The 24,105-nt window shown below is 36.1% G+C and overlaps 1 protein-coding gene across 2 annotated transcripts in view; it reads left to right on the top strand.

Moving 5' to 3' along the window:
• Positions 1-5,538: 5,538 nt before the first annotated feature.
• Positions 5,539-24,105, top strand: part of GOPC (golgi associated PDZ and coiled-coil motif containing) — a 55,175-nt gene continuing 36,608 nt past the window's right edge. The window contains exon 1 of one of the 2 annotated variants that reach the window (XM_001379641.4): positions 5,539-6,408. In XM_001379641.4, the coding sequence (XP_001379678.1) occupies positions 6,121-6,408 (288 nt within the window). In that variant the 5' untranslated portion in view covers positions 5,539-6,120. The remainder of the gene's footprint in view (positions 6,409-24,105) is intronic. The other variant, XM_007484479.3, reaches the window with a different exon arrangement.

Raw genomic sequence — 24,105 nt, 5'->3', positions numbered from 1 at the left:
ACTCTTTCTAGGTTTCCCTCACTCCTAATAGAGAGTAATCTGGGCAGTTATTCCTTGAGGGAAAGGGGATTCGCAGCTAAACCTCTTTCCCAGTTCTGCTGCTTTTGTTTTTTTGTTTTAAAGAAAAACAGCTGTTTTCTATCTAATTTAAGGAAAGAGGGGAAAAAATCCAAATTTACTTACCTCTACAGCTGATCAAAATAAGCTATTAAAAGCTGAACTTAGGGATAGTCACAGTAGAGGAAAAGTTTAGGAAAGTTAAGAAGATTGAGGGTATTTCATCACAACTGACACGATCAGCCAAAAACTATAAAGGATAATTTTAGTGTTGTGACCTAAACTTTATTATTGGTCGCCATGGGATATCCCAAATAAAATACCCAAGTCAGCTTTAAACTGTGGGAATCTGCCATTTATTGATAATTGTTATGGGACTGTGATTAATGTTTTTGTCTGATTCTAGGAAACAGGAACAAAAAGGAGCACAGACTTTACCTGAATACTGCAAAAAGAGCACACAGGTCAAAAAAAAAAGTAATAAACCAATCCAGGTAGGATTGATGCACTTCTAAGCTAATACAAAAGACTTGAACCTAGTGTGAGACTTGAGGGTGCAACGCTTGACATATGTTAAGATGTAGGCCTTCCTTGTATCCACAGTCTTTGTGAAAATATTTACAGATAAGTACCAAAGTTTAGCTATCATCCTGACTCCCTCTATCCCTGAAAATGAAGGTAAAATCAGACCAGGGAATGACACTTCCCTATCAAAATAAAATTCTAGTTCCTTTTCTTCTTATAGCATGGCAACTTCCTGTAGTTTTGGCTGCAAATGGGTAAGTGAAATATTATTGCATTCTGTCCTACAGACTTGTGGGATAGAAATTACTTTAAATTGGACCTGTACAAAGGCCTATTATGAATTTATTCTTGCTTACTCAACATTTTATATACATAGATTTTGGTATTTTTATTCCGATTTTGAATTTTTTTCTTTCTCCCAAAAGTTTAATTTTCTTCCATTTTTTCCTTATGTTTTTGGTTTTGTTTTTCTCTTCCTTTTAATATTCATAACTCAAACATTGCATCCTGAGCTGAACTGGATGTTTTTTTTTAACACCCACTTCAGGGGGGATTGTATTTTAATAAAAATCCAAGATTTTGAAATTTTTGTTCGAGAAAGATCAAGGAAGAAGCTTGCTAACTCCTAAATCCAGAGAATGAACTGTTGCAGAAAGATGCCAGAAAACCTACACTACATCAAGAAGATCAAGGATGAATTTTGAGTGTGGTTGATTGAACTGAAGTTTGATTGAACATTTATTTGAATGTATATTCCTATGCCAAAAGGGGACTGCCCCCTAATTGGTTTTTGTCAATGTGCTCAGCAAACATTGGTTTTGCTGTCTTTCTTCTATTTCCCTCATTATCTAACTATTGTAATTTCCCCTTAGAAAATGAATATTGTATACATCTTGTGAACGTTAAAAACTGTAATGCCAAAACTGTAAAGGTTTTGGCCAAAACTGTAAGGATAATTTTAGTGCCTTGACTTAAAATCTAAAATAAGTGGTCACCATGGGAAATTCCCAAATATGAAAAATTAACCAAGTCAGCTGGAATTTTATGGAGATTTTAATTAATAAAGAGAGAAGGAATTAAGGGAAGGGGAGAGAGAGAGAGAGAGAGAGAGAGAGAGAGAGAGAGAGAGAGAGAGAGAGAGAGAGAGAGAGAGAGAGAGAGAGAGAGAGAGAGAGAATTAATTTAAATTGCTCTGGCTCAAGCTGAGCCAAGCAATAGAAAAAGGCCTAGGCCAAAATGGCCTAGGCCTGAGCCTAAGGGAGAGCGAGTCAGTCTTTATCACTCACCACAAGATCGTCTCCAAGAAGCTGTCTGAGGGGGAATTCTCCAGGCTGAGTTCCAGCTCTCCACTGAACTCAATCTCCTGAACTGAGTTCAGAAATCTCACTCAATTCAACTGACCTCCTTTTAAAGAGAATTTTTCTCTTATGTCACCTCCCCTAAATTTTCACATCCACCAATCACATTAGATGCTTTTTCCCAGGACTGCCCATTCTTAGTTTTCACATTATTTGGTTTTCATCTTCTCTGGTTAGATTAAATCTCTTGAGTACTTCACAACTCTTTGTTAAGCTTGCCTTTTGTAAGTTTCCTGACCTTTTAGGTACTAATTTAACTTTACAGGTACTTAACACCTTTTTGTATTAGACATAAAAATAGACCTAGCTTAAGGTTCTAGCTTTACTATAAGGTATGAGTTGGGGACTTTCATTGTTCCATCAGGAGTTTACAACTTTATCTTCCCCTAAGGCATTGTCTGATTAGGGTGGAGTAATTTTAAAAGTTCCCAATACATTCTTAATTCTTAAGTATCTCCATTGTTACAATAGAGAATAGCTAGACCAAATCTTCTAAGGCACGGTCTGAGTTAATTTTAAGATTCACAATCTGTAGTTAGAAGTACTTTAGGACTACAAGATGATTATGTTAAATGATCAATGGGGAGACTAGTCTCCCAATGAGCATCAGGGAGGATCGTGAAGATTGGATTTAGCTATGTCCTGGTTGTAACAATGAAGATACTTAGTCTAACAAAATCAGGGATGTATTGGGAACTTTACATCGCTCCACCCTACTTTGTCTAACAAAAACAGGAATGTTTATAACCATACTTAAGGATTAAGGATTTAGGAGGATGGCCTTTGATAGAGAAAAATGACAAATCAGAAACAGCTCACAGATCCCTGGTCTGTCCTAAATCAAGCTTAAGCTACCATTGTATAGATGAGACACAGGAAAGTGATGTAAAATCGTCTATATATTTCACGTTACTTCCTCTCATTGCTCTCTTTCCCCAGAGATGTGGCTCTGGCTTACAGCGTGCTAAGCTTTCTGACATCTTGGCATGGTGGCAGCTATTTGTCTGGGTTTTGGTGGTGAGTTTGCCCTTGAGCTAATTCAGGTTCAGGCATCTTAGGTGATCCCTTCCTCCTTTACTCTCCAAACTTTATCTTCCTAGAAGCTTCTAATCTTCCTCCTGGCACAGGCCAGGCAGGAGAAATCCTATGCCTTTTCCCTCTCCCTTCTCCTTAATTTCTTTCCTCTATATTAATTAAAATTACCATAAATTTCCAGCTGACTTGGGTATATCATTTGGGATATCCCATGGCGACCAATAATTAATATAGTTTAAGTCACAACGCTAAAAGTATCCTTTTCAACACCTCATTCTCTCACTACCACCCCCATATTCAATTGTCAAGGTTCATCCATTTTACCTTCATGACATCTTTTGTTTATATCTCTTTCTCTCCTCTGACACTATTGGCATCATGGTACAGGTCCTTTTTAACCCCATGCTTAGAGTTCTGCAGAATATTCCTGGTTGGTCTCGTAATAGTCTCTCACCACTCAACTCTGCTGTCAGTTATCTACCTTTAGTGCAGGTCTGACCTTTTGCGCCCCCCCCCCCCCCAAACACTTAATATACTCCAGTGGCTCCCTGTCATTTCTAAGATCAAATAAAAATTCATGTTTGATATCCATAACCTGCCCTCCTCGCACCTTTCTGGTCTTCTTATACCTTATTACATATTTTTCTATTCATCAACACTGGGATCCTTGCTGTTCACCCAACAAGACACTCCATTATCTGATTGTTAGCACTGCCATTGGTTGTCCCCCATGCCTGGAATGCTCTCCCTATATACCTCTTTGTTCTGACTTTCTTCAAATCTCAGGTAAAATCTCACCTTCTTTGGGAAGCTCTTCTTGATGCCCCTTAATTCTATTGTCTGTTCTCTATTAATTGTAGCCTCCATGTTCATTTCACTTAAACTAGCTATAACTGCAGTTGTCTAGTTCTGATTTCTTCAGTGTAATGTTAAGGCATTGGTGGAAGGGAGGCAGTAGTCTAGAAGATGGCTGCCATGCCCACTGTCTAATTACTAATAACCATGTCCTCTAACCCTGCAGGGGCAATAGGCAGACGGTATTCTCTCACAGGAAAATGGCCTCTGCAGTCATATCGTTGCCATAGCATTCCCTCCCCTCTTTTCTCTCCTAATTGTTTTTATTTTGTTTGTCCTAGGCAAATATATTGTTAGTTATATCTCATACTCCTTAAAGTCTCCTTTATCATTTTGTAACAACTTCCCAATTTCAAAATTACTCTTTAACTTGAACTAACCTAAATAAAAATTTCCATGGGAGAAGTTTGAAGGAGAAAATTGCCACATGGTGTAATATGTCCATCATACACCTCAGCAGTCACTTCTCTACAGTTGCATCTTTAGGTTTAATAGTCAATACAATGCCAAATTAGAATAAGTCCTGTCTTAAAACTCATTGGTAAGTGGGTGGATTTGGTGGGAGGCAGAGAGCCCCAGATTTTGGTAGTTCATCTTTAGAACTCAGTAGGTCCAGTTCCCTTTAAGACTTCAAATCTTCTTTGAACTTTGAGTTCCTTCAGGGACTTCTGGATTTCAGCCTGGAGAAGGAAGATTAAATAGACCAACTCCACTTCAGGTTATTGAAGGAATAAGACTCTGGAAAGATATAAGTGGAACTGATAGTCTCCACAATTTCCTTGTCTTTAGCATGTTACAGTAGAGATTTCAGGGAATTATGCCTTGAGTGAAATTAAGGATACTCTTGGTTGAGATAAATCTCAGTGCCAATGGGAGAGCCCTTTATTTTGAACTGTTTGTTATATATTCTCCTCTATGCCTTCTTTGATTTGTTTTGCTATGATCTGGATAAGTGAATTCCTTTGCTATTTGCTAGGTATCTTCTTTGGGAAAGTGGTATTTGGTGGGAAAGGGGTCAAGACTTGAATACAGAGCTTGGAGTTATCTTTTCCTTCCAAATGACAAAGTAATCACAAGTTAGTTGAACCTAGATTAGTTGAACTCTAGATGAAGAATGTTTAAGGGGGTAGACAGGCATACTTCTAACTAGGATACCCTTTTTCTGTGCCTAGCAGAGTAGTGGTAGCCTCCACTCCTAATCTGCTTCCTCTACTGGCAGGAATTAATGTCTGGAGGAGTTATCTATTCTGCCTCCTTTGAGCCACACAACAGCTCTTTATAGATGTGGAACTCATGTTTCTGCTACAATAAATCTTTTTCTTTGATTTCTCTTCTCTGTTTCCACTCCACTCCCTAAACATACTAATATTGTTGGTTAATATTTATAAAAATTATTTTCTCCCAAAGTTAAGTGATTTCATGGGTAGGGAGAACTTCTTGGTGAGGAAATTTATTACCAATGTGGGTCAGCACTTCCTCTGCAACGTATATCCTTAGTTTCCTAGAACACTGAGAAGTTAAGGAATATGCAGTCACGTAGTCAGTACGAATCACTAGAGTGACCAAAAGATGCTTAGGATAGATACCTTGGTAGACAGCCAATATGCTAATAACCCAAAGCGAGACACGCCCACACGCTGGGGAGAGAATGGGGAGGGAAAAGACGTAATGTCGCGTCAGAAGAGCCAAAATGTGCCTACTGCGCACGTGCATGTGATACTTCATTGCTCTTGCCCCAGTAGCTCCTCCTGCCCCCGCAACTTTTGGATCTGACCGAAGGACAGATGGACGGAGGCTACTCTTCTATGCGACGTGGACACCCTTGCTCTTCCTCTGTGCCTTCCCACGTAGACAGTGACGCTACTCAATATTTCCAACTCTTCTATGAATTCTCACTCCACAACTTGCCAGTATCCAAGATGGCCACGAAGAGGATGGGTCCAGTCAGAAGCCTATCACAGACCAGGAGTTGACCTTTGCCCCTTCCCACTCCTCCCTCTCCAGCGCCGGTGGCGGATTGCCTCTGCGCGTGCGCAAAGGGGGCGGGGGTTGAGGGGGGGTACGACACGGACACACTGTATTGCTAGTTCCGTCTCCGTAGCAGCCTCTTCCTCTGCTTCATCCCTTTACCACCCTTAGAGCTGGGTCCACGTCGTTACCTGCGCGAGAGGACAGGGAGGCAGGACCGGCGGCAGCGCGTTCCCTGTGCGCTCGGTCCGGGCTGTTCCTTTCCCTCGGGCAGGTGGCTGGGGTCGGCGGGAGAGGCTAAGGGGAGGCCCTCGGCAGTGCCATGTCGGCGGGCGGCCCGTGCTCGGCGGGGCCCGGCGGGGTCTCCGGGGGTGCTTCATGCGCCTCAGGGGTGCCCCCCGGGGGGGTATCGATGTTCCGGTGGCTGGAAGTGCTGGAGAAGGAGTTTGACAAGGCCTTTGTGGACGTGGACCTGCTCTTGGGCGAAATCGACCCTGACCAAGCAGACATCACTTACGAGGGGCGCCAGAAGATGACCAGCCTGAGCTCCTGCTTCGCACAGCTCTGCCACAAAGCCCAGACTGTGTCCCAAATTAATCACAAACTCGAGGTAAGCTGGAGGGTGAAAGGGGGTGGCGGTGGGTCTACCCCGGGCTTCTTTATCAGTCCCTGGGGCTTTCAGGTGTGGAGGCGGCGACCTACCCACCTGGGGCCCTCGGGGCTTCACCTTGGCGAGGGAGAGAGGGAGGGGGAGGAGAGGGATGGGAGGCGACCTGAGGAAAGTGGTGTCCACCAAACACTCCCCCCTCCCTTCTTGTAACCATAACTACAGGTTGCCCACCTCCCCCTTTCCTCCGTGAAGAAGAAACCTTATTCGAAGAAGAGATCGCCACATCTCTTTTTTGGAGCCCAGAGACTTAGCATGTAGGTGATGTCTTAGCCCTGTTCACTGCCCCATCCCAACATTTAAAGTTCTTCTATCAGATTAATGGAAAACAGGTTTGCTTATTGTTGGAGATAGACACTTGTTTTTTTTTAGTGCTGATTATCCAAAAACACTAGTTTTTTCTTCAATACCTGAACCAATTGATGGAATTTGATCAGATCTATTAAGACAAATGAATTTGGAGACGGAATCGCTTTCTTTAATTAAAGATAGTACAATTATTTTCTTTTTAGATAGGTTTAGTTCTTAAGTCACACCTCAGTTGTTTGGAATGGCTTACGTCGCTGGGGCTTGTTTATGAACCATTGCATACCTTTCCTGATCCCCCTTAATTCTGCCTTCTAAGATTATCACCAGTTTATCCTGTATACAGGATGTCCCCACATTCCAATTGCACTTTTGAGCTTTAGTTGCTTTTCCAAGTCATAGTGCAGTTTTAAGTTACTAAACCTTTAATAGTTTAAACTTCACTAAAATTTTGGGATACCCTGTATATTTGGTTTGTTTATAGATGTTTGAATGTTGTTTCTTCCATTAAACTTTGTGAACTCCTTGAGAACAAGGCCTTTTTTTTTTGGTGCCATTTCAAGTATCTTTATCCCTTAACACAGCTCCTGGCACACAGTAGGTATGTAATAAATGGTTTGTCAACTTGGCCTAACAGGCCCTCATTCTCAAAAGCTAAATTCAGGGTAGGAAAAGAATGTTCATGCCTTCTTATGACTGTTTATCGGGGTAAAAATACAAAATAATTCAAATTAGAACATTGTTGCAGTAGCATAAAGTTAACAGATAAAATGTTAAGGGAACATTTCCTATATTGGGTTTTATAAGCAAAGAAATAGGGCTGTCTTTTTAAAGTAGTACAGTTGAGGGAAAAGAATTAATTAAAATTAGGACAAAGGGACAAGGTGAGAAAAACTGATCATAGCTTTCAGTTTTATGGTGATGTTACAGGTAAAAATAATTATGATATACTTATTAAGAAATTATTACTATTCATCCAGACATTTGTGTTCTCACTGGTTACATAATTTGGATGACTTCTTATTCTTATGTCTTAGCAATTGGTAAGTATTGAAAGAGAAATTGTAGAGTTAATCTTTGCTTGGCCTACTATTGCATACTAAAATTTTTAACTTGAAAAAAAGTTTTTCCTGACAGCTTATCCCTTCTCAAAAATTTGGTGGGAAGCTAGTGGTAAAAGTACCTCTTGCATTCTTGCAATTTGATGCTTTATTTACAATAACTCATTTTAGTATTTGCATTTGACTGTGTTATCTCATGTTGGGTGGTGCTAATGATTCTATATTATTAGAGAATGGAAATCTATCTTGAATTGAGACTTAGAGGATTTGGGGATTTTTTTACTCAGATGAAAGACATTATTGAGAATAAATAATATTTTTATATTAGAATAGTTTTAATTTCTTTTAAAAACTTGAGTAACAGAACACTGTTAAACAGCATATAAACTCAAAATGTCAAATTAAAAAGTTAATTTTATACAAGAGATCATTTTGTGAGTAGGAGGTGGTTTTCAATCATCTTCATCTTTATCCATTACAAATGAATGTTAAAAATAGTCATAAATTATGCAAAGTTGTTCTCTTTTCTCAAATTACATATTCTAGTGTCAGGTCCTGTATTTTCCAATGCAAATAAACTTGTAGCACTTTTTGCTTGAATCTTTTTTCACAATTGTTCTAGTACTACTAATATTGACAATAATTACTTTAGATGAAGTCCATAGTAAATGGAAGAAAAATAGGATTTTAACCATGGATTGGTTGGATTTATTTGAAAAAAGTTGGATTTAGTTTATTCCAACACTTCTTAAATATTACAGTTTTAGCAAATTCTGCAGTCTACATTTAATAGGAACTCTTAATTGTGCTTGCAGAGAAGAGGAAATAGCCACTACCAGCTTTACTTTTCTGAGTTTACCCCAAGGTAGCTATTAATTTCTACAGTCTCTAAATATTTAGAAAATATTAACCTCATATTTTGATGCATACTTTTTGTTCCTCACATGACATGGTTTTATGTGCATCACCATTCAGTTGGCTTCATCTGGCCATGATCCAGCTTATGAATATCTTCCTTAAAATGATATACCCAAGAATGAATACAGCATTCTAGATATGGTCTGACCTGTGCTAATTCGGTTGGGATTTATATTTATATTTGGCTATTTTATGTGGTCAACACTGTATGTCTATTCAGCAAAAGATTTCTATAGCTTTTGTGTGTGTGTGTGTGGGTGGTGGTATAGATAACCAGGTCATTCTGTTAGCAGTTATGATTAAAATTCTCTGGAGACTGTATATTAATTTATAATTGTTTATTAGTAATGGGGTGTGTATGTATGCAGAGAGAGAGAGAGAGAGAGAGAGAGAGAGAGAGAGAGAGAGAGAGAGAGAGAGAGAGAGAGAGAGAGAGAGAGAGAGATCACATGATCACCTGGCTACACCTAATTCATCTCTTCACACTGTCTTAGTCAGCCCTCGAGGCCAGCAAGAGTCTTCAGTCCCTGGGCACAGAAAGCCCCATATCTAGTGCCTCCATGCCCTTTTTTATAAAAAGCCAATTTTCACTATTTCTCCTAGAATTCTCTTGTTGGACAGACAACCTCAGTCCTGGTCTGAGCCCTGGCTTTCTGACACTCCACAATTTGCAAGGGGCCTTAAGCAAGCCCCTTGGGAGCAGTCAGGTAGCCACTAGGTGGCCAGTCAAAGGGTGGGATTGACACCAACCAAAAATGGGTTTTCAAACAGAATAAGGGGAGTACAAGTTATATTAAATTCACACGTAGCTCATATGGGACTTCTAAACAACTTAAAAGCCTTGGGTCTTTTTCATATGAATTGTTATTAACCAGGTAGGTCTTTTCCTGGGAGCAGGGGAATTGAAGGAGGGGAGGGTGGAATCTAAGTGTAGGAACTTTAAAACTTTCTTGTTTGCCATGACAATTTGATCCTCTTAATTTTAGCATATCATACAAGTCTATTGAATTCATTTTCAGTCCAGATTCTGAGTACTTCATAGCTTAGTGTCATTCATCATATCTTTTTGTCTTCATTCAAGATATTGAGAGGACTAAAGATGAGGACTAAACCCTGTGCTTTTTATACTATTAGAGATTTCTCTTCAATCTAATTCTCAAATAGATCTATGATCTCCTTGATTTGAAAGTTCTCTACAATGATGCAGATTGCAATCCTGACTATCTTGTTCACTTCTTGTCTGTACCATCCCTTTAATTTCACCATAGGGTGGTATAATGATTAGAAATGCAGAGGGGTATAATTCTAGGTAATAATTTGATATTTTATAATTATTGTATAATTAATTTATTAAGACAAATTAATTTAGATGATTCTTTTTGTAACCATAGTTCCCATGTATGGCTCCCTAAATACCATTTGGGAGTTCTCTCTGGTCTTCCCCATGACATCTAAGACATCCCTAATTGATGAATAACCAATGGGGAAGTAATCTATATGAACTCTCATCTCCTCCCCATCCCCTGGGGAATGTAGCAGTTATGTATCTGTTTTGTGCTCCCAACTACGTAGGAGAGAAATAAAATTTTGCCTGGTTAAAATCAACCTCTAGCATGATTCCCATTGAAAGGCTGAAGGGCTTGTTTGGGCTATGTGTGGGTATATCTAGTATAAACTGGTTCTCTTTACTGCATAAGACAGAATTCCTAATCTCTTCCATAATCTCACTTTCTTTTCTGTTTAGCTATAGAAGAGGTTCTTTGGATGTGTCATAAAGGAATAAGTATAGAGATTCTAATTCAAAACTCAGATGTAGAATTAATTTAGTATATATTAGAAATAAATCCTGTCAGCAGCCATACAATATGCTGAAAACCATTTCTGACATCAGTAGGATGTCTGTTGATGTTTCTCATTCTTGCTATAATACTAGTCCAGTTTCTTTGTTTTTGATCATATATTTCCCTGATAACACTGAAATTTATTATTTGCTATATGTTGCATTCTCAGAACTACCAGTCAGCCCGCAAACATTTCTTAAGTGCTTTCTACGTGTTTCAGAAAGTCCTGAGGACTGAGGTTTACAGAGAAAGGAAAAAGACATACCCTGCTCTCTAGAAGCTTACAGTCCAGTGGAGAAGAAAGCATAAAAAAGATTATATATAAAAAACTTTCTATCCAGCATAAATTGGATATAATCAGCAGCAGGTAGTTACTAGATTTGGTAATGGGGGAGGGGGTTATCATGAAAAGTGTCCTGTATAAAGTAGGATTTTAGCTGTGATTTAATGAAAGCTAGGAAAGCCAGGAAGCAGAGATGAGGAGAGAAAGCATTCCAGGCATATGAAAAAGCCCATGAAAATACCTGGAGTAGGGAGATGTATTATCTTGTTATAGGCATAGAAAGGAAGCTAGATGTCAGAAATGGTTTTCAACATCACTGGATTATGGAGTAGTTGGTAGTGGTGAAGAGAGAAGGGGTATAATGTATAAGAAGACTGGTAGGAGTAAGTAACAGCTTTGGAGGTTAAACAGACCTATTTTTTGATCCTTATTTTTTATCCTTAAGGTGAAAAGGAGCCTGAAGTTTATTAATGGGGGAAGGAGGAGAGTGACACAGACATACCTTGACATTAAGAGATATTAAATTGTTAACTGACTTTCACAACAGATTCTGAGTGAAACTCATTTTTAATTCTCCAGACTGCAGTAATTCATGACTAGCACAACATCAGTGGTAATATATTGATAGGAAAAAGATACACCTTTGTCAAGACTGGAAAAAATTTGGGATTATTAAAGTAGGTTTGCAGTTTCCCAGTGGTAATATAAACGTAGTATTATATTACATTTAAATAGTTGTTTCAGGTTGAAAAATACTTTATATAATTTGGGAATATCAGGGCCACTTTCATTTTCTATAGAGCCCTGGTTTAGACCTTAGTGCAGTAATGGCAAACCTTTTAGAACTTTTTAGGGACCCTGTACCATGCCCTGCCCCATGACTGTGCAATAACTCCCTCCCCTTCACCCCCTACAGGATGGGACTGGGCTACCAGCTGGCCAAGCCCAGGGCCTGCTCATTTCCACTGAAGAAAAAACTATTTTGAGAGAGGTCTTTGCATGCCATAGGTTCATCATCATGACCTTGGTGTATGTTAAAATTAAATCTCAATAATAAAAATATTACATTTTAAGGAATTAAATGATCATTAGAAATCAAGGAATAAGGAAGTTACAAAATAAAAACCATGTGCCCATGACTGTTTAGCCATTTCGAAATCCCCACTTACTACCATCATTGCTGATTCTACATTGGAGAGGAGAAGCCTCAACGACCACTCCCTTTATCCTCTCTCTACAGGAAGTACGTAATGACAGGAAGTCGGTGGGCTCTTGGGATATGTAGTTAGGGCAACAGATTTTCAGTTATACATTTCTCAGCTCCTGTGAGTGGAAAATGACTGATAAAGACATTTTAAAAGAGTAGAGGGATGGATGGTGTTATCTTTTAAGGAATCTTGAATAATGTTGATGTATAGATGAGAAAACACCTTGTTGGAATAAAACATTTAAGGTGTTATTTTGCTCTCCCAAATGCAATGCTTAAAAAAAATTTTTTTTAAATCAACAAATAACAGGAGTTGGATCTTGTATTTTTTACAGCTTTAAAAATATTGATTATAAGAATCTATCCAGTCTCTCATCAAAGATGACAACAATGCTTGTGTAATTCTCAAAAAAGTTATATAAAATATGGGAATTATAGATTGGTAATTATTGTTATTCTCTTTCACTTTTTAAAAAATTATTAAGGGCCAACATTTTCCCCATTCATCTTTGGTGTCATTTCCTCTTTCCAGTTTCTTGTGATTTAGTCCCATAGTACCCTCTTAATTGTTTATTTTTCTTTGTGCACTTGTTATAATTTAGTTGCTTTTTCTCTCTTTGTTTTCTTGAGTGTCATTTTTGTCTTCTATATGTACAGCTATGAAATCAAAGGCCAAATATGGTGACATTTCCATCTGTGATGGTGTTAAAAAAAAGTTTGTTATAAAAAAATTGGAGCTCTTTTTCTTGTGTTCTCATTTTCATTTTAAATTAATCTTGACATGAGTGCTTATTTAGATCTCATGAAGCATTCTTTAAACTGCTTTTATTCTTCTTACTGTTGTTGTTTCACAAAGTAATAGTACTCATAATCCATAATCCTTCAAAAGTTTAAAATATAAATTTGTATTTTAAAGAAGTATTGCTCTTCATTGCCATATCTCCATGTAGCAGCAGATAATTCAGTTTTTATTTACTAATGAAGGCTCTTTTGATTTCCTTGTTATGACATTTGATTTACATTATTTGAAATTACTGTAGTCTTTGTGTTTTATTCCATCCATATTCCACTTCTTATCAATAACTTATTAAAGTAGTCAAGATGGAGTTTTATCTGTTCATTCCTTTTTTTATTTTAATTTTTTAAAAGAAATTTTGTACTGATTTTGATTTTTGTAGATTAGCCCAAATATAAATAGACAGATGACTTAGGGATGAATCCCATCACATTTAGGATTCAATTCTTTTCTAAGTAAAATGATTTTTTTTTTGGTAATGTTGTTTGGTTCTTACTATGTCTGATGCCTTCTAATTATTTTCTAATAAAAATATTTCCAAATTTATTTAGTTTTCAAATCTTCAGCCATTCTCATTCTTTATTCCTTATTCATGTTTTTCATCATAGTTCTAGCTATTTTTTCCTGTTTATCTATGTTTTTAAGTCATTAAGTATTTTTAAAATGGATTTGGGGAAATCATTCCAATTCCTGCGATTTCTACACATCGTCATTATGTGCATAGAAGTTATGTGTGTGCTGTAATTATTTTCATGGTAGTAGACAAGTATTTACTGTGAGATAGAGAACAAAGACCAAATTGCTTTTGTTGCTCTTGGTGCATGATAGAACCTACAAACTCCTTTATTTGCCTTTCTTAGAACTGGTGAGCCATCCTCCCATTTAGATACAATTTTGTTTTCATTTTGGCTTCAGTTATATTGAAAATTTCAAGATGGATGAGAGTTAATTCCTCTGGTAGTTTATCATAGGTCCATTAGGCCAGAATTTCCCATTCAGGGTATCAAAGACAAATTTAAAATATATAGACTGTCAATAGTCTGAGTTATTTTTAAAATCTTCTGCTCCATCCTGGAGTTGAAGCATGGAAAGCTGGAACCACTCTGAGAATCTTCTCAAAGCAACTTTAAAATAATGCCTCAAAATGAATACCTGAACCAGCAAGGGAGGAGAGTGAAGTAGCTTTCCTGCAGAAAACAACTTGGAAGATAGGCAGAGAGGGTCTATTTACTGGCGTTAGAGAGGAGTATAGCCAGCAGCAAAGCCTCACTAAGTAGTTCCAACACAAGCTAACAGCAAACTGCCCACTTCCCACTTGCTCTAGGTTATGAACCTGTAAGCCAACTTTGAGACCCTGCAACTCTGCCTCATCCATCAGGAGAACACCCTACACCCATATATTGAAATTCCAAGCCCTAATATAATCCTTCAGTGAGGCCTCCCCAAGCCCAAGCATAAGGAAGTCCACAGTTCCTGGCCTATTCAAGCCTAAAGGAATGTCCAGAGCCCCTTCCCAAGCCTGTGGAGCTACCCACCTACTCACCCTGCCAAGTTCCATTGCAGGGTTAGTGTAAGTCCTGAGTGAGGCTCTAAGCCCCTATCCAACTCTTCATTGAAGACCTGAACCCCAGCAAGGCAGTCCTCTGTGAGCTAGTCTTAGGGGAGGACCTGAGTCCCAAAGCCCCAGGCTAGGCAGTCTGAAGTGCTACTGACTGGTGTGGGCCCAAAGTGAGGCTTAGAGTCCCTGCCCAAGCCTTAACTGAGGTCTGCAAGCCCCAAAGCAAGGCAGTTTGCAGTGGGCCTGGCCTGTGTAAGCCCAAAGTGAGGCCCAGAGCTCTTGCCCAGACTTAAGGGGAGGATATGAGCCAGAGCACATGGTATCTCATAGCGCTTTGAGCACTGCAAGCCATCAGTAATTCTTAGAGAAGACTGAAGCCCATAGGCCATTATTCCACCTTAGAAGAACTGAAACTTACAGTGCCCTCTATTCTTTTTTTTTTCTTTTGCTTTGCACAAACTTTATTTTTATTAAATTTTAAAATATTTTTCCATGGTTACATGATTCTTTTCTCTCCCTCCCCTCTTCCCTCTTCCCTCCTGGAGCTGACAAGCAATTGATACCTATTTCCATATTATTCAATTTTATAATAGAGTAATCTTTTAAGACCTAAACCCCAAATCATATACCCATATAAACAAATGATCAATCATATGTTTTTGTTCAGCGTTTTTACTCCCACGGTTATTTCTTTTAATGTGGACAGCATTCTTTCTCATAAGTCCCTTGGGATTGTCCTGGATCATTGCATTGCTGCTAGTAGCAAAGTCAATTACATTTGATCGTTCCATAGTATTTCAGTTTCTGTGTATTGTTCTCTTGGTTCTGCTCCTTTCACTCTGCATCAGTTCACAGAAGTCTTTCTAGTTCATATAGAAATCAAGCAGTTCATCATTCCTTATAGGACATTCCATCACCATCATATACCATAATTTGTTCAGCCATTCCCCAATTGAGTGCCCTCTATTCTTAAAACACATCCACCTTTAAGACAAAAGTAAAAGTCAAAGGCTGGGGAAATGAGCAAACAGCAAAAAAACAAATCCCAAACCACCTAAACATAGAAAATTAATATGGAGACGTAGAAGAACAAGGCATAGGCTCAGAACGGGACAATGAGAGCAAAGTAGTCACACCTAAAACTTCAGAGAAAAATGAGAATTAGTCTCAGGCTGTGGAAGAACTCAAAAAGTGAATTCAAAAATCAAATAAAAGAAGCAGAAGAAAAATGGGGAAGAGAAATACAAGCAATGAAAGAAGAAAATAACTTCTTAAAAAAGCTGAATTGGCCAAATGGGAAAAAAGCTATAAAACTCCAACGAGGAAGAGTTTTTTAAAAAGTAGAATTGGCCAAATGGAAAAAGAGGTACAAAAATTCAATGAAGAAAAGAGTTATTTTAAAAATAGAACTGACCAAATAGAAAAGGAGGTTCAAAAGCTCATGGAAGAAAAACATTTCTTAAAATTAAAATTGGACCAAGTAGAAGCTAATGACTTCATGAGGCATCAAGAAACAAAACAACAAAAACAAAATGAAAAAATAGAAAAAATATTAACTATTTCATTAAATCCACTGACGTGGAAAATAGATCCAAAAGAGAAAATCTTAAGAATTACTGGACTACCTGAAAGTCATGATAAAAAAAAAAAAACAGTCTAGACACCATTTTGCAAGAAATTATTGCTGAAAACTTCCCTGATATTCTTGAAGAGGAGGATGAAATAGAAATTGAAAGAAACTACTGATTACCTTCTGAAATGAATCCCCAAGTGACAACTCCTATGAATGTTACTGCCAAATTAAGAGCTCCTAGGTGAAGGAGAAAATACTTCATGCAGCCAGAAAGAAACAATTCAGATATCAGGGAGCTACAGTCAGGATTACATAGAACTTATCACTTTTTACCTTAAAGAATTTAAAAGCTTGGAATATGGTATTCCAGAAGGCAAAGGAATTTAGTTTACATGTAAGAATCACCTACTCATCAGAACTGAGGATATTCTTTCAGGGATGGGAAATGATCATTTAATAAAAGAAATTTCTCAACATTCCTGATGAAATGACCAGACCTAAAAAGAAAATTTGATGTCCAAATATAAGACTCAAGAGAAGCATAAAAAGGTAGTTAAGAAAGGCAATTTAAGGTATTCAATAAAGTTGAGATGTTTATATCCCTACATGGATAGATTTTATTTGTAACTCAAAATTTTTCTCATCAGAGCAGTTAGAAGGAATATACATGAAGAGAGGGTACTAGAGTAAATCAGTTAAATTGACATGATATGCAAAAAACATCAAGGAATGAAAAATGTCATTGAGAGAAAGGGAAAAAAGTAATGTGGATGAATTATATCACCTAAAGGGGTATGGGGGAAAAATGTGACAACACAGGAGAGGAGTGATAAAGGGCAATGCTTTTTAACCTTACTGTCATTGTAATTGACACAGAGGGAATAACAATACTCATTTGGGTATCTCATCTAGAAAAGTAGGAGAGGGGAATAATATAAGGTAGGGATGGGGAGGGGAGAGGAGTAATAGATGAGAGGGTGCTTAAAAGCCAAACACTTGTGAGGAGGGACAGAGTAAAAGGGGAGATAAAGAGCAGAATTAAGAGAAGAAAACAAAATGGAGGGAAATACGCAAATGGTAGGCATAACTGTGAATGTGAATTGGATGAACTCATAAAATTGATGCGGATAGTAGAGTGAATTAAAAAGCAAAATCCTACAATATGTTGTTTTCAAGAAACAATTGAAACAGGGAGACATACAAAGTAAAGATAAGGGGCTGGAGCAGAATTTGTTATGTATCAACTGAAGTAAAAGCAGTATTAATCATCTCAGAAAAATCTAAAGCAAAAAAAAAAGATCTAATTAAAAGAGATAAGGAAGGAAATTACATCTTGGTAAAAGTACCATAGACAATGAAATAATATCAATACTAAACACATGCACTAAATGGTATAGCCTCCAAATTTTTAAAGGTGAAACTAAATGAGCTTCAGGAGAAAATATTAAAAATATACTAGTGGGCACCATCAAGCTTCCTCTCTCAGAACTAGGTAAGTCTAACCAAAAAATATACAAGAAGTAAAGAAAATGAATGAAATTTTAGAAAGGTTAGATTTAATAGATTTCTGGAGGAAACTGAATGGGGATAAAAAGGAATATATCATCTTTTCAGTAGGTACCTACACAAAATTGACCTGGTGTAAAAATCTCACAATCAAATGCAGAGAAGCAGAAATAATAAATGCATCTTTTTAATATAAGAATTCAATAAAAAATTATAACCAGTAAGAGTCCATTGAAAGACAAAAAATTAATTACAAAATAATCTAATACTAAAAATGGGTTAGATCAAAGAGCAAATTTCAGAAACATCAGTAATTAAAAAGAATGACATGTGGAGACATATACCAGTATTTATGGGATATAGCCAAAGCAGTGCTTAGGGGGAAATTTATATCTTTAAAAGCTTAAATCAGTAAGATAGAGAAAAAGCAGATTTATAAATTAGGAATGCAACTTAAAAAACCCAACTAGAAAAAGAACAAATTTAAAATCCCCAATTAAAGACTAAATTGGAAATTCTAAAAATCAAAAGAGAAATTAAAATTAAAAGTAACAGCACTGCTGAAACTAAGAAATAAAACTAGGAATTGGTTTTATGGAAAAACAAGTAAAATAGAGTATTTGTTGATTTGATTTTAAAAAGAAAAGAAGAAAATCAACTTTTTTCTATCAAAAATGAAAAGAGTGAATTCACCAATGAAGAGGAAATTAAAGCCATCATTAGGAGCTGTTTTGCCCAATTATATGACAATAAATCTAACAAGCTAGGTGAAATGGATGTATGTTTACAAAATATAAATTGCCCAAATTAACAAAATAGGAAATAGAATACTTACATAATACCATCTCAGAAAAAGAACTCCCTAAGAAAAAATTCCCAGGTCCAGATTTAAAGAACAATTAATTTCAGTACTATATAAACTGTTTGGCAAAATAGACCAAAAAGGATTCCTGCCAAATTCTTTCTATGACACAAATATGGTGTTGATGCCTAAGCTAGGAAGAATGAAAACAAAATTATAGACCAGTTTCCTCAATGAATATTGATTCAAAAATCTTAAATAAAATATTAACCAAGAGACTACAGCAATATATGACAAAGATTATTCACTATGACCAGGTGGAATTTAGACCAGGAATGTAAGGCTGGTTTAATAACTGGGGAAACTATCAGCATAATTGACCGTATCATTTGTCAAACAAACAAATCACATGATTATCTCACTAGATAAAGAAAAAGTACTCACACCTATTTCTGTTAAAAACACTAGAAAGCATAGGAATAAGTGACCTTTCCTTAAAGTGATAAGTATATCTATATACATAGTAGTCTCTCGGTAACTGAGGATGATGATTGTCTTTGTGAGCTTTCATCTGTGATGTAGATGAATGTGCACAGAAACACTTGTGCATGAAGGAGATTTAAGTGGAAAAGTATCATCTGCAAGTATCCCAGTGTATTGATTTAGATTAAGATAATGGATGAAGCAAGAATGCTTATCACCACTATTTAATATTGTACTAGAAATGTTAGCTTTAGCAATAAGAGAAGAAAAAGAATTTGAAGGAATTAAAGAAACTAAACTCTCATGCTTTGCAGATGATATGATGCTATACTTAGAGAATCCTAGAGAATCAGCTAAACTAATTGAAATAACTTTAGCAAAGCTATAGGAGACAAAACTTACACAAATCATCAGCATTTCTCTATATAACCAACAAAGTCTAGCCTCAAGAGATAGAGAAATTCCACTTAAAATAACTAGGCAATATAAAATACTTGGGAATCTGTTTGCCAAGACAAACACAAGAATTATATGAACACAATTACAGAACACTTCACACAAAGTTTGATCTTAACAATTGGAATAATATGAATTGCTTATGGGGAGGCAGAGCTAGTGTAATAATGACAACTGTATCTGAATTAATTGATTCCGTGCCATACCAGTCAAACTACCAAAGTTATTTTATGGAACTAGAAAAAATAATGAAAATCATCTGGAATTAGAAAAGATCAAGAATGTCAAGGGACTTTTTAAAAAAATGTGAAGGCAGTTGGGCCTAGCAGTACCAATCTCAAATTGTACCACAAAGCAGTAATCATCAGAACAATTTGATACTTGCTCATAGAATGTTTCATCTGTGGAATACATTAAGATTAAATTGACTCATTGATCTAGTATTTGATAAACTGAAAGATTCCAGCTTTTGGGATAAAAACTCACTATTTGACAAAGATTGCTAGGAAAACTGGAAGACAATATGGGAGAAACTAGGTATAGACCAATATCTTATACCCTATTATACTAAGATAAGGTAAAAATGAATATATGATGAGGCTTTTCTGGATCTTTCATTATTACATGTAATTGTTAAAATATCTTAAAAAAATAGAAGCAAAAGAGGGCCACATGGGCCTGAGGTCATTTTGTTTTTAGCTTTCAAGGGTCGTCTGTGTAACAAAACATATCCTATATTTTAGGATCACTAGAAGGAAATTCTAATGAGAACTCTATTTCTTTTCTTTGGAGAGTGGCATTAGAACTAGGTTCAGATCATTTGTTTCCTTTTTTAATTCTTGACTATTAACTCTTGATTTCTGAACTTTCACCCATAAGGAATACTGGCTGAAAAATACTTCCCAAAACATACAATTCATTGATTCAAGTACTTTTCTCTATTATAGTTATCTAAATTATCCACACCTTAATAGTTGGTTTTATATGTTGCAGTGGTTAAATTCATAATGTAATAACCATTAAAAAAAATTCTGACCTTAACCAATAGCAAATATGAGCATTTCTACAAAGGGAAAAGAAGCTGTATGTGTATGAAGCTGTATATCCTTTTCTTTTGTATGTGTATGAAGCTGTATATCCTTTTCTTTTAAATTATATAAAATATGTAAGCATGTTATTTTTAATTGTAACTGATCTACTTGTCTATTCATCCTGACCATTTTCTTATATGAATTTTTTTAAAAAAATGTTTCATTGACCCTCTTTTCTTTTTACCATTTTAAGTAATCATATCACCAACCCTCCTCTTTTCCTCAAAATCTCTATTTCCTCACCCAAAAGATAATTAGAACTGTGAATCTTAAAACTACTCAGACTCTACTTCAGAAGATTTGATTAAGTTATTCCCCATTTTTAACAATGGAGGTACTTGATCAGGAATGTATTGAGAACTTTTAAAATTATTCCACCCTACTTAGACAGTGCCTTAGGGGAAGATAAAGTTATAAACTCTTGATTGAACAATGAAAAGTCCCTAACTTATACTTTTAGTAGAGCTAGAACCTTAAGCTAAGTCTATTTTTAGATCTCATACAAAAAGGTGCTAAGTACCTATAAAGGTTAAATTAATCACTAAAAGGTCAAGCAACTTACAAAAGGCAAGCATAACAAAAGAGGTGTGAAGTACTCAGAGGATTTTATATAACCAGAGAAGGTGAGAACACAAGAAGATGAGAACTAAGAATGGGCAGTCCTGGAAAAAAGTGTCTACTGTGATTGGTAGATGTGAAAATTTAGGGGAGGTGACATAAGAGAAAATTTCTTTAAAAGGAGAAGTCAGTTCGGGCAATTGAATTCAGTTTGGAGTTATAGTTGGAGTTCGGAGTTGAAGTAAGGACATTTTGAATGGAGTTTGCAATTGAACCCAGCTTGGAGACGATCTTGTGGTGAGTGATAAAGACTTACTCGTTCTCCCTTAAGCTCGGGCCTAGGTCATTTTGGCCTAGGCCCTTTTCTGCTACTTGGCTATTCTCTCTCTCCTTCCCTTAATTCCTTCATTTATATTAATTAAAATCTCCATAAAACCCAGCTGATTTGGGTATTTTCATATTTGGGAATTCTCCCATGGTGACCACTTATTTTTAGATTTTAAAGCAAGACATTAAAAACTATCCTTTACAGTTTGGCCAAAACCTTTACAGTAGTGTTTGGCATTTATAATTTTTAACATTCACAGTTTTGGCAACCACATTTTCATGGTTACAGAACCCTTGTATTATCAGATATGCCTACTCAATCAAGCAGAACAGATTTGCACATAGACCATATCTAAAAGTGTATGGCTCATTCACCACCTTGAATTCATCACCTTTTCTATCAGAAGGTTAGTTTTGGTTTGATCACCAATCTTAGTTTTCTCTGTTGGTCATTGCATGAACTTAAGAGTTCTTAATTCTAAGTTGTCTCTTTTCAATGTCATTTTATTATATAAATAATTCTCTGGATTCTCCTCACTTTATTCTCTACCAATTCATCAAGCTTTTCCAAACTCATAATTTTAATAATTTCCTATGGCACAATTATATTCCATTACTTTCACATACTCCAATTTGTTCACCTATTCATCAAAGATGGCTTGTGTTGTTAGTTTCCATTTCTTTGCCATTAAAAGAGCTACTGTAAATATTTTTGTAACTAGGGCTTTTATCCTTCTTTTATCTCTTCAGGGTATAGGTCTATTGCTACATCAAAAAGTAGGCATGTGACTTTTGGTGATTTCATTTAGCTGTCATCATTCTCAAGTTTAACTTTCAGAACTTCAAACATTCCTATGACTTTATTAGTAACTTCATTTTTCACTTTCTCCTTGGCATTCACAGCTGTATTTATTGCTATATAATTAGGCAAAATAGTTTTTAATGATTGTCTTAATTTCCTCTTCATGAGAGGTGAGGTCTCAATTTTCATCTTTGATACTGTTAATTTAGTTTTCTTCTTTACTTTTTGTATTAAATTAACCAGTACTTTATTTATTTTATTTGTTTTTTTCAAAATACCAGCTTCTAGATTTATTTACTTATTCAACAGTTCTTTCACTTTCAATTTTATTAATTTCTCTTTTAATTTTTAGGATTTCTAATTTAGTTTTTATCTGAGGATTTTTAATTTGTTCTCTTTCTAGTTTTTTGATTTGCATGTCCAATTTGTTGACTTCTGCCCTCCCTAATTTGTTAATATATGCACTCAAGGATATGAATTTCCCTCTGAGTACTGCTTTGGCTGCATCCCATAGATTTTGATATGATGTCTCATCATTGTCATTCTCTTCAATGAAATTATTGTTTCTGTGATTTGTTCTTTAACCAATTTTTTGAGAATCATATTATTTAATTGCCAATTAATTTTTGGTTTTCCTCTTTGGGTACCCTTGTTAATTATTATTTTTATTGCATTATGATCTGAAAAGGTTGCATTTATTATTTCTGCTTTTTTGCACTTGTTTGCCATGTTTTTATGTGCTGGTACATGGTCAATCTCTGTTAATTGTATAATTGAAAATGTTACCCTAAAAAAGAAACATATTTCCTAAGAGCCCACTGACTTCCTGTCCTTACATACTTCCTGTAGACAGGATATATTAGGCGGGGATGTTAAGGGTCCCGCTCTTTACTTAATGTCCCAAACTTGGTGGTGGTAAGGTGGGCCTTTGAAATGACTAATCAGCCATGGACACACGGTCTTCACTTTGTTTCTTCTTTATTCCTTGATTTCTAATGATCATTAATCTACTAAAATATGTTTTTATTATTGACATTAATTTAAATTTTACAGAATGTACTATGTGTTGCTGAGTTGTATTCCGATTTTCCCCTACTTATTTTTTCTCCATATGTCAACTCCCAATTTTTTTAAGATTTAATTCACATCTCTTATCTTTCTCTTATTTATTTTTTGGTTTGATTTATCTAGATCTGATAGAGGCAGGCTCAGGTCTCCCACTAGTATAGTTTTACTATTTATTTCCTCCTTAAGCTCTAATAATTTCTCCTTTAAAATTTTGGGTGCTATACCATTTGGTGTATACATGTTGAGTACTGATATTTCCTCATTGTTTATACTAGCTTTTATCAGGATGTAATTACCTTCCCTATCTCTTTTAATCAGATCTATATTTTACCTTGGCTTTGTCTGATATCAGGATTGCAACTCCTGCCTTCTTTTTCTCAGTTGATGTCCAACCAATAGATTTTACTCTAGCCTTTTACCATTACACTGTGTGTTTCTTATAGACAACATATGGTGGGATTTTGGTTTCTAATCCACTGCTATTTGCTTGTGTTTTATGGGTGAGTTCATCCCATTCACATTCAGAGTTATGATTACCTCCTGTGTATTCCTCATCAATTTGATTTCCTCTCTTAGTCCTGCCCTTCCTTCTTTTACTGTTTCCTTTTATACCAGTGTTTTGCTTCTTATCAGTCTCCCCAAGTATTACCTATTACCCCTCTTTTCCTCTCCTTTTTAAAATCCTATTCTTCCCCTCCCCCTCCCATGAACCTCTTTATGTGGTATAGATTATCCTATTTTTCTTATTCCTTGGAAGTTTCTCTTGGTGCCATCTTCTATACCCCCTCTTTTTTTGCATATCTTCTTAAACCACTTAATACCGCAAACTCTACCTGTGAATAATTCTTCTAACTACTATAATAGTGAATACAATTTTTGACAGTTACAAAGAACATTTTTTCATATAGGAATATAAACGACTTGACCCTATTGAAGCTCCTTAAAAAAAGGGAAAAAAAAACATTTCACCTTTTCATGTTTTTCTTAATTTTTGTATTTGAACA

Source organism: Monodelphis domestica, chromosome 2 (assembly GCF_027887165.1).
Source record: "Monodelphis domestica isolate mMonDom1 chromosome 2, mMonDom1.pri, whole genome shotgun sequence".
In the NCBI taxonomy this organism is placed as follows: domain Eukaryota; kingdom Metazoa; phylum Chordata; class Mammalia; order Didelphimorphia; family Didelphidae; genus Monodelphis; species Monodelphis domestica.
This window is presented reverse-complemented; position numbering and strand designations above follow the sequence as displayed.